General features: G+C 37.9%; 1 protein-coding gene across 3 annotated transcripts in view; it reads right to left on the bottom strand.

Moving 5' to 3' along the window:
* STK39 (serine/threonine kinase 39) overlaps positions 1-12,301 on the bottom strand; it is a 296,006-nt gene that overhangs the window by 53,672 nt on the left and 230,033 nt on the right. For all 3 annotated transcript variants that reach the window (XM_055291899.2, XM_055291901.2, XM_055291900.2), the window contains 2 exons: positions 9,479-9,531; positions 5,106-5,174 (listed from right to left, as the gene is read on the bottom strand). In XM_055291899.2, the coding sequence (XP_055147874.1) occupies positions 5,106-5,174; positions 9,479-9,531 (122 nt within the window). The remainder of the gene's footprint in view (positions 1-5,105; positions 5,175-9,478; positions 9,532-12,301) is intronic.

Genomic DNA, 12,301 nt, shown 5'->3' with positions numbered 1-12,301 from the left:
ATAAATGAAACATACAGGCTATTGAATGGGGAGAGATTAGGTAGAATAACAAAATAAGAAAGAAGGTAGAGAGTTGGGGATGGTGTGCAATTTTAATGAGGCTGCTCAAGACCCTTTTGTGAGGTAATATTTAAGCACCAGGGGGTGGGCATATATGGCCCTAAGGAAGGAGTGTCCTGGAAGAAGAGCAAGTTCAACAGCCGGGGTGGCTGGGGTGGGGTGAGCAAGGGGAAGAGCAGGAGAGGAGACATCTGAGAAGTGAGAGGGGACACGGTGCAGAGGACTGGAGGCCATGGCGATTGTGGGTGGAGAACCACTGCGGAGTTCTGATTGAACTATGAATACAATCTGGCTTACTTTTTAAAAACCGAACTAAAAGTCACATATTACAAAGTTCGCCCCATTAAAATGCATGATTCAGTGGTTTTTAGTAAAGTCACAAGGTTGTGCAGCCACTACTACTTCTAATTCCAGAACATTTTCATCACCCCAAAAAGAAACCCCACACTTAGTAGTCACTCCCCTGCCCCCCCTCATTGCCAGCCCCTGGCAACCACTCTTCTGCTTTCTGACTCTACGGATTTGCCTACTCTGGACATTTCATATAAAGAATCACACCATATGTGGCCTTTTGCATCTGATTTACTTTACCTGGATCTCTGGCTGTTGAGATGAGGACAGGCTGAAGGGAGGCAAGTACAGAAGCTGGAATGAGAGCAAAGGGATGAATACAAGAACTCAACTGGGAGTTGAGAGGGGCTTGAAACAGGATGGGATGTGAGATGGTGAGCAAAGGCAGGATCCTGGGCACATTCAGATGGGTTGGATGTGAAGCATGAGAGAAAGAAAAGCCAAGGACAATGCCCAGGGTTTTGGCCTGAGCACCTGGAAAGGTGGAGATGATGCCTATGACGAGTCTAAGATTCCTGGAGGGGTAGGCGGGGAAGAAATACCAGGGGCTGGATTTTGAAGCTGTGGATTCAATCTTGGATGTCTATTACCTTTCCAAGTGAAGACGCTAAAAGGGGAGCTGAATATAAGTCTGGAATTCAAAATAAAAGTCTGGATCAAAGATATGAATTTGGGAGTTAAAGAGTGGAAGGTATTTAATACCATGAAACCTGATAAGATCAGCAAAGGAGCAAGTAGAGAAAGAGAAGAGATCTAAGGAAAGGGTCCTTGGACACATCAAGATTTATAGGTTAGAGAGATGAGGAAGAACCAATAAAAAAGACTGAGAAGGAAATCCCAGTAAGATGGGAGAACTAGGAGAGGGTGGAGTCTTAAAACCAAGTGAAAAAGCTTATCATGGAGAAGGGCATTGTCAACTATGCCCATTACCGCCAATAGGTCAAGCATGATAAGGACTGAGGATGAGCCTCAGGTTTAGGAACATGGCAGCCATTCACAGACCATGTATCCTTTATCTTCCTTCTTTCTCCCCTCACTCCAGCCACGCCTACCTGTGCATCTTGCCACTCCTTTTTGCAGGTGTGTTTTCCCCAGGTACAGCTTTGAAAAGAACAATTTGAGTGGAGTAGGAAGGTCAAAAGTCTGACTGAGATGGATTTAAGAGACAGCGATAAGAAAGGAATCAAAGCCAGGGCAATTGTCTTTGATAAGTTTAGCTGTTAAGGGGATGGAGAGAAATAGCTGTAATGGGAGGTGGGGTAAAGACAGGGCTTTCTGAAGATAAGAGAAATAAAAACATATTCATATGCTGGTGGGACATATCTAGTAAAGAGGGAAATAGATGACGAGTGAGGGAGTAGAGATTTGCTAGGATTGGTTAGAGGGAAAAAGATCAAATACATTAGTTTGTCAAATAATCAGCAATTAAAATAGAAAACATCCACTGGTCCATGGAAAAACAAACAAGGAAAAGCTATTTTTCTCCGAGGGGACACAAGAACCACCATCATTTAAAATTACCTGGATCCACTTTTTAAGGGTGAAGGTATAAATTATATGCAAAGTGTCAACATTGGGGAGTCAACAAGACCCAAGCTCAAGGACCATTACCAGTTGCGATAGTCTAGATATTTCTTAAGACTTCAGTTTTCAGTCTACAACGTAGATTAAAACAACCTGTCCTCTTTACCTTATAGAACTGATGTGATGATCAAATGAAATACATAAACATTGTCTGTAAACACTTAAGTGTGATGTCCATGTAAGGCATTTTTAAGTGCTACTATATCAAAAAGAGTTAGATATGCCTGTTCTTACTCCAACACTCTCTACATAGAAATAATTTAGCTCCAAGAAGGGGAAAAAAGGCAAGCTGAAGAGTTTTTAGAATAATAATTAACTAAGGCATAGAAAAAGAAAAGCTTTATGGTTATATATTGTATTTAAAATACACTCAATAAGTTGTACATGAACTCTGCCTTAATCTCCTCCTTTTAAAAATTCAACAACAACAACAATAAAACCTTCTTAACTTTAGCTGATCCTGGGGCAAAAAAAGAAGTACATTAAACTTGACTGTAGATCTGAAGCAAGGACCATGCTTAAAAGAAGATGTGACCTAATGCCTTTCCATGAAGCTCTCTTATTTTCTGTATTCCTAGCCACCTGCCAGGATCAACTCCAATAAAAGAACAATCTGATCGTTGGCTTCTTGCCCAATAGGAGACATTAGTAGGTGTTTCAAAGAAGTTTTTGATTATTATTTTCACTTGCTGATTAATTTTCTGTTCTGGATGCTTAGCATATGGACCATAGTTCTCTTCAAGGAAAATACATTTTGCAGGGTCTCCTGATCTAGCCATTAACTGTTCTATTTCTTCTGGTAAACTAAGACACAAAAGTGTGTACTTATGTTTTCTAATGAAGAAGAGTGTTCATCTTCATCAAGGAATTGGTAGGTGAACATAATGAATTCTTAGACGGAATTTAAAGTAGACACCAAAGTTGAAGCAATCTTTTTTCTCAGCTTCCCTCTCACATTTGATTAGAAAACTTAGGTGAGAACTTAGCTGGCCTTAAACCTCACAAGACTGTAAAGGAAAATGTGAAAGACAAGATATATAAGCGAATACAACTCACACCACATAAATGCATGTTAAGTCACTTTCCTTTAAAATATGTCTGTGTCCCCTCATGTATGGAGCCACTTGGCAAAGGAGTTGGAGCTTCATTGTGAAATCAATGTGTACACTTGATGGATAATCAGTAGGAAAAAACCTATTTTTTTCTAATTATAAAGGTATCTTTGTATCTGCATTTATGACATATCATTTGTATGTAAATAACATATTGGGTATTATGTCTTTAGTCAGAATTCTAATCTCCCACTATAAACTCAATTACTCTTATTTACATAAAATAATTCACTTTGTAATGATTTACATTCCAAAGTTACTAGGAACAAATTATTCTGATAGGTGTGTGTATCTGCCTTAAACTCCCTCTCAGTCACATACTCTAGCATTATTGGGGAAGGACTTATTTTGAATAAGTTATTTTTAAAATTAAAACATATCATTTAAGGGGCTGGGAGTGGTGGCTCACGCCTGTAATCCCAGCACTCTGGGAGGCCAAGGCAGGCGGATCACTTGAGGTCAGGAGTTCGAAACCAGCCTGGCCAACATGGCGAAACGCTGTCTCTACTAAAAACAGAAAAATTAGCCGGGCATGGTGGCACGCGCCCATAGTCCCAAGCTACTCGGGAGGTTGGGGCATGAGAATTGCTTGGACTCGGGATGCGGAGGTTGCAGTGGGCCGAGATTACACCACTGCACTCCAGCCTGGGTGACAGAGTGAGACCCTGTATCAAAAAAACAAAAACAAAAAAAAATAAACCGTATCATTTAAGGGGAGCATGTCATTTCAAAAATCAGTTTTCAGTATTTTTTAATAAGGCATTATCATAATATATATTCCTCTAAGTAATATGTTATTAGTCAATATAATTAATATATTAACATAATTATTAATATGCTAACTAATCTTGATTAGTTAGGGTTATTATGATTATACAGTAATACATCATAAAATCTCTATGAAGTCAGAATTTGCTGAAGAGCATGGAGCTATTCATCCTCACCCTAGGTGGAACCAGGCTACACATTTTCTCAGATGGCTATGTCTGCCTCTTAGAGCTTTTCTGCCTCCTTTGCTTTGTCAGGAGGTCTATGGGTGGTTGCTTGCTCCTATCAGCAGGCCTATGTTGAGCAGGCTCCCCTATCTCCATGCAGCTATCTTATGATGCTAAAGGAGGCAGAAAGACCCCCAGTTTCAAAGTGAAATCGTTCTGCCACAACCCAGCTGCATGGTTCTAGACACACCACCGAACCTCTTTAGGAATTCATTTCCTTATCTATACAGTGAAAGAACTGGCCTGAATGATCTTTAAGTTCCCATCCAAACCTGAGATTTTATAATGAATATTGCTGAGGGCTGAAAAAACGAATTTTAAGTTTATTAGAAGTGTGTCCAAAAAGAGAATATAGAAACTCTGAGTAAGGGTCTCAGAGGTCCCTATGCTTTAGTGCACAGAATTTATAGCATCTCATTTTTGTTACATCATGGACTTTTGGGTCTTCTGAGTTCTTTATTTCCAATAAATGAGGCTCCTCGTTGGATAAATCATGTCCAGATACATGAGACAGGATTACATTAAGAGCTTTTGGAAAAAAGAAAATTAAACATGTTTTTTTTTTTTTTTTGAGCCGGAGTTTCGCTTTTGTTGTGCAATGGCGTGATCTCGGCTCACTGCAACCTCTGCCTCCCACGTTCAAGCGATTCTCCTGCCTCAGCTTCCCGAGTAGCTGAGATTATGGGCATACACCACCCATGCCTGGCTAATTTTGTATTTTAAGTAGAGGCAAGGTTTCACCAAATAGGCCATACTGGTCTCTAACTCCTGACCTCAGGTGATCCACCCACCTTGGCCTCCCAAAGTGCTGGGATTATAGGCATGAGCCATGGCGCCCATCCAAATATGATTCTTAAATATACTTCTACATAAAAGATAAGAATTCAAGAAGAATTCTTCAAATATTCAGGGTGCATTATTCCTTAATGAACACTTTTGCTTCCAAACACATTTCCATTTTATATACCAACAAAATGATAGTGCATACTAAAAAACAATTTACCTATAACTACATCATGACCATCCACCAAGCCAGCAGAGAAGAGCTCCTGAGATACACCATCTGCTGTATCTGTCCAAATGTGAAATGAATATGTATTAGTAACCATAACAGAAAAATCAACAACCCAGTACCATGTAAAATATATATTTTTCATTTACTAAAATCACCCATGAGTTTTAATTCAACAATTCAGACTCTATCAGGAGAAAATGAGAAGCAACATGAAATACATTTTGCCATGTGCCATTTGCATCTTGCTATTTATTCAACAGAAGTTATGCAAAATTATTTTTTCTATTTTTGGCGAACTAAAAAACTTGTGCCCTCTGGCTACTATCCGAATTAATCTTCAAATGCACCTCCAGAAGTTATAACTGTTCCCTATGACACTGCTTTTCTTTCTTGCCAAGGTTAATCCCACCCACCATCATCAATCCTTTTCTATCATTAGTAGCTATGGAGTGAATTTACAGCAAAGGTTGAATGGGTAGCATCTGATATAACCTTGTATTTTGTACAAACAGCCTATGAGCTTGTTGGACTATTAAGATGAGCTATTTAAATGTATGCTATTAAGAAACTCCTTTAACATGACATTGATCATTTGATAGCAACAGATTCATTGTCTTAGAAAAATGTGGTTGAATAAAATACCGTACGTTCTCAATGATAAGTGATAGGAGTTCGCAATCTCATAAGGATGGGACTAAAGAGGCTGCAGCAAGTGAATACAGCTGGAATTACTTAATTGAAAGGTTACGAATGAACATGGTAACACTGTAATCTTCTATTTGAAGGCTTTGTAAAGAGAAATTGATAAATTGCAATGTGCTCAGAAGAACTGTTATAAGCCCCCACGTTTTTACAAGGGAGCTGACTTGGTCCTCAGGGACTGCAGATATTCTCACAAATATTTAGAATTGTAGCTTGATAAGAAGAAACTGGCTCAGCAGGCTGTAACACTGTAGATGGGGATTTGACAGAAATGTCTTCCAAAGTCAGGGGGCACCTGAAAGTACAGCTGCTAAATCAAATGAGCATCTAAACGAAATTGCGGTTTGTGACACCAAAAGCTGCCCTAAACATAAACTGTGTTTTACTTCATCTGTGCTTCAGATGTGGTGACTATGTAAGCGGGCTGGTGTGTGTGTATGTGTATATGTATGTGTGTGTTTGTATATGTGTTTGCATGTGTGCATATACATGTGAGTGTGCAGCTGGAGGTACATTTCTGTTTCACAATTATTGGGGTTTAAAGAGCTTGCCCAGTGTCTGACATAGTAAATACTCAATAAATGGTAACTATGATGATGATGCAGCAGCCAAAGATCATTTGAAACACAACTTACACTTTATACTTCCAGAGAAACTGGTATTCTGCCATTTTACTGATTCCATTTCATAATGAAGTCATAATGAAATGGAATAAAATGAAGTAAATGGCAAAGAAATATATAGGAATCTTACTAAACTATAAAGTTCCATATAAGATGAGCTTGTCTTAGGCTTTGCCCTTTTTGCCAGCAGTACAAAAAACAACTTGGCCCAGTGCAATGGCTCATATCTGTAATTCCAGCACTTTAGGAGGCCAAGGCGAGATAATTGCTTGAGCCCAGGAGTTATAGACCAGCCTGGGCAACATAGGGAGACCCTGTCTCCACAAAGCATAAAAAATTAGCTGGGCATGGTGGCATGTACCTGTGGTCCCAGCTACTTGGGGGCTGAGTGGAAGGATCACTTGAGCCTGGGAGGTTAAGGCTGCAGTGAGCTCCAGTCAGGGTGACAGAGTGAAACTCTGTCTATTTTTTAAAAAAGAAAAGAAAAAAAATTAAAAAAAAAAGCCTTACAAAGTCTCTTCATGATAAAATGATCCCATAATAATGGAAGTTAGGGTAGCATAATGAGAGGCTCTACTCTGAACATGACTTAGCTTTCTGAAGCTGCTAGAACATTCAGCCTCATAACTGGCATCTTCCTGGATGTTACCCAAATCTTTAGGGAAATAAGTGAACTGAATTAAAGAGCCTAACACCTAGTAGGCACTGAGCAGATAGCAGGTAGTCATTCATTATATTTCTACTGATTGGTCATCTGCCAAAGCATCTGGATGTGTTACCCATCATTTCTAAAGTATCAGTAAGATCTTACACTTAAGCAAGGAGCTATAATCACAGAACGTAGCCAAAAATGAAATAATCAAAGCTGCACTGAGGGATAGCACTAAAACAGTACCAAAATGATTGCCATTCCCAAATGATTAAAGCATACAGCATGTCCTACTGTTTTCAGGACTCCTGGGCACCAGATGAGTCATACCAAAATGGCAAACAGGTACCGCTGGCTGATCCAAATGGGAAATATTCCATATCTGTGTGTCTCATTAGACAATCATTTTGTATGCATGTAAGATACTAGTAATAGTTTAGAAGAGAAGTGGGAAATAACTTATTTCATGTTTCGTTAGTAATCTATTTTTCTTTAAGCTGTTTAACATCCCTGGTGCCTAAACAGGATAAATATTCATGTATTAATTTCTGGTTTCCAGAGCACATGGGGCACACTAAACACAACAGGCTTGTCCTTAAGTGAGGAAAGAGAATATTTTACATGTTTACGTTGTACATTTTGTGCCATATATATTTATTCATGTGTATATACAGCACAAACATAATGCATGTGGACTGCACACAGATTTACTGTAAGCAAAGTCTGGAATACAGACAGCATCTATTAATAGTCACAGAGGGGCAGTGATACATGCACATTGCTTCCTTTAATAATGGGCCTATGCTCTGCCGCCCAGTGAAGGCCGGCTGTCATTAGGCAGACAATGCCGTGGGTTCTGTCTGTGCAACAGAAGCAGGGACTGTTAATCTAAATGTGGCAAAAGCAGCTGCCAAAGCCAGTGCCAGTGGCCCAGTAATGCTGACAGGGCCATGTTACCACAAAAGTCCTGAGCTCATATTCACTTCGTTACCTCTTAAAATTAGAACTGATTTTCATTGCCATAGTCAATTTTAAACAATCAGATGAAAAGAAACAATCTTAAAATAAGAATCTGTTCTTTCTACTTGCTGTACTTGAAACATTTATAATATAATTACTAGATTTTATCACAGCACAGCCTGGTCAATATTTTTATATTATGACAAAATAGATAGCTTTTTGACAATACTAGCTGGTGCTGTACAATTGCATAAACCAACTCTAAATTGTCAAAGATGGATACCTCCGGAAAGAAAGATCAATTAGCAAATCCATCAGGGCCTTATGACCACTTATTTATTGAGACAAAGTCTCGCTCTGTCACCCGGGCTGGATTGCAGTGGCACAATCTTGACTCAATGCACCCTCTGCCTCCCAGGTTCAAGTGATTCTCTTGCCTCAGCCTCCCAAGTAGCTGGGACTACAGCTGTGCACCACCACACCCGGCTAGTTTTTGTATTTTTAGTAGATATGGGGTTTCACCATGTTGGCCAGGCTGATCTCACACTCCTAGCCTCAAGTGATCCACCCACCTCAGCCTCTCAAAGTGCTGGGATTACAGGTGTAAGCCACTGTGCCTGGCCTGCATATTTATTTTTAAAAGCTACTTCATATTTTAGTTTAATTCAAATATACCAGGAATCCTGAAATCTTTGTATTTGCAGAAGACTAGCAATCAGGGACCAGAGAGCCTATGGCCAAGTATTGCCCAGGAATATTTTGTTTGGCTGGTGGCCTTTGTTAAAAACAAAAACAAGAACAAAAAACACTACTGAACATGAGTGAAATTAGACAAGAAATCCTCCAGTTTCCTGAAGTGCTCACTATTCACTTTGGCTTCTGTGGACATCTGAGTTTGTGTCTTCCTGCAGGTAATAACTGCGGGGGGGGTCAAAGGGTTTACTGATGGACCAGCTATCAAGCTAGAAAGTTCTTGTACTTCAGAGTTTTCAAAATTTTCGTAAACACTCCCCAATAGAGGCTTCATGTAATCTGAGCTGAGATCACAGAAGCAAAGTATGTTACCTTTTTATATGATCCCACTGCTGCTCAACCCTCATTAGGACTGTGGTATGCTTCTCATTACATTCATCATCATTTCCTTTAGGGCCTGCATTACCATAGCAATACTTATTTTCATGGTTGAGCTAATATATCTAACTTATATTGGTATGTATACTGTGCCACATGTGTCACTGAGATTCATGTAGTCAGCTTGATTTGGTTTGGAATCCTTAGAAGTATCAAAAGTCCTTCCTTCTATCTATCTCTCCTTCCTTCCTTCACTATTAAAACAGTTTTAAATAGCAGATTATAACCACATGCTTGTAATCAATTTCTGCAATGCTCTTTGAGGCAATAAAATAATAACTTCAATTAAAACTTACCTCTTCCTGGAGTAAACTCAAATCGTATGTCATTAAGTTCCTTTCTGGAGTTTCTGAAATACATAACATATAATATATTAAAGTCTAGGGAAGGAGAGTTTAGTTGAACTACATGTGTTCAGATTTTCACAAGATGCTGCTAACATGTGGATAACATTTTACAGTTTGAGGATACCTCCAAGTATTTTGTTAACTGGAAAAGATAGTTATGACAGTAATAATGAAGAGATTTGTTTAATTTGATTGAATTTACCTTATATAAACATGCTTATATCACCAAATTCCCAAAACAAAATGTTCATTTTATAAAATCTGCACTAAACAGGAAACCTTAAATATAATTTTTTTTTTTTTGAGACAGAGTTTTGCTCTTGTTGCCCAGGCTGGAGTGCAATGGTGCGATCTCACTGCAGCCTCCGTCTCCCAGGTTCAAGCTATTCTCCTGCCTCAGCCTCCCGAGTAGCTGGAATTACAGGCATGTGCCACTATGTCCCGCTAATTTTTTGTATTTTTAGTAGAGATGGGGTTTCTCCATGTTGGTCAGGCTGGTCCCAAACTCCCGACCTCAGGTGATTCCCCCAGCCTCGGCCTCCCAAAGTGCTGGGATTACAGGCATGAGCCACCACACCCAGCCAATATACTTTCATTAAAAATTTCAGAAGCCTTTAGCCTAAAATAAATGGTATCCATTGCATTTTTCATATTTTTTCTTGAAAAATACTATTTTATTAAATCATTTTTAAAAGTGAAACAAACAGAGAAGACAGTCTCAGTGACAGAATTCAAGAAGCACTACACATTAAATCATGTAGCACAACACCAAGAAAAAGGGATGCATTTGGTAGTTTAAAATTTTATCTAAATTTAAAAGTTTTATATATTAAGTGGGCAATTTTGCAACACTTTGCCCTATGAATATATAAAACTTTAAGTAAATGTAAAGGCTTACATAAAACTGAAAAATATACATGCATATGCAATTTAAAAATTAAATGGCACTTGGGAGATATGAAATACATAAATATCTGAGACACAAGTTTTCTATTCAAATTAATTTTAAGAAATGATAATAAGGGGCAGTGAGCTATAATTAGAATAGTTTCAAATTCTTGTAAGAACACTAAAATATTATAAGTATCAACAGATACTAGAATTAAGGTTAATAAAAACATCTTAAGAAATTGTAGTAGAAGCCGGGCACGGTGGCTCACGCCTGTAATCCCAGCACTTTGAGAGGCTGAGGCAGGTGGATCACTTGAGGTTAGGAGTTCGAGACCAGCCTGGCCAACATGGTGAAACCCCATCTCTACTAAAAATACAAAAATTACCCGGGAGTGGTGCCACATCCCTGTAATCCCAGCTACTCAGGAGGCTGAGGCAGGAGAACTGGAACCCGGGAGGTGGAGGTTGCAGTTAGCCAAAATCACACCACCGCATTACAGCTTGGGTGGCAGAGCAAGACTTCATCGCATTTAAAAAAAAAAAAAAAAGAAAAAGAAAAAGAAAGAAAAGAAAGAAAGAAAGACATTGCAGTAGGAAACATGAACTAGTATTAGCTGAGCCTCTGAAAGTGCCTAAGACAGAGTCAGAGATGGCCTGAATACCCACCCCTGAACATCCTCCTGAGGAGCCAGGAAACTGAGCATTTGCACTCTAAAGCTCTGTGTAAAACCTCCTGGTCTCTGTGAACTGTGCCCAAACCACAATGAAGCTGGTCTCTGGGCCCTTTTTAGTCCACAGCCTGATTTTGGTTCTTTATGTCCCACCACATCCAACCACACTAAGAGCGAGGAGGCCCACAACGATGCACAGGGCATGGCACCTGCTGAAAGAATGCCCTTTTCCTCAGTGTCTAGAAAGCCAGCCCAAGTCTCACACCTTTCCATAAACAAAACAGGGAGAAGTAAAGGGCCAATAACTCAAGACATGTCCAAGCCCACACCCAGACATGAGAGCCTTGGACCTTGAACTTTGCATCTCCCTTCAGGTTTCCCCAACCTTGACTTTATCACCACTCCCCTCAGGGCTAAAATGGGACCAGGGACTGCAGCAGTTCCTATAACTGTGCTTCTTTTAGGACCTGTGGAAATCTGAAAACTGTGAAAATTGTGGATCCTCACCCTAAAAGAAAGTAGATACAGCAGTCCCTCTTTATCCGTGGTTTCACGTTCCATGGTTTCGGTTACCCATGTCAGTACAATAAAATATTCTGAGAGACAGAGACCACATTCACATATCCTTTATGCCACTATATTGTTGTAATTGTTCTATTTTATTATTAGTTCTTGTTGTTAATCTCTCACTGTAACTAATTTATAAATTAAGCTATCACATATAAAGTATATATGATAAGTATATATTTATATATAAGTATATATCTATAAATATATAGATAAGTATATATTTATATATTAATATATAATTATATACTTAATATATATTAATATATAATTATATACTACTATATATTAATATATAAATATATTATTATATATTTATAAATATAAATTTATAAATTTATAAATATAATTTTATATTAATATATATAATATATAATAAATTAAATATATAATATATATTTTATATATATAAATTATATATAATATATAATTTATATTTATATATAAATATAAATTTATAAATATAAATTTATAATATATTATAAATATATTATATATTAAATATATACTTATATATAAATATACATAAATATATACTTATATATAAATATACATAAATATATACTTATATATAAATATACATAAATATATACTTATATATAAATATACATAAATATATACTTATATATAAATATACATAAAT

Source organism: Symphalangus syndactylus, chromosome 9, assembly GCF_028878055.3.
Source record: "Symphalangus syndactylus isolate Jambi chromosome 9, NHGRI_mSymSyn1-v2.1_pri, whole genome shotgun sequence".
NCBI classification, from domain to species: domain Eukaryota; kingdom Metazoa; phylum Chordata; class Mammalia; order Primates; family Hylobatidae; genus Symphalangus; species Symphalangus syndactylus.
The sequence above is the reverse complement of the archived record's forward strand: the minus strand, read 5'-3'. Positions and strand labels throughout refer to the sequence as shown.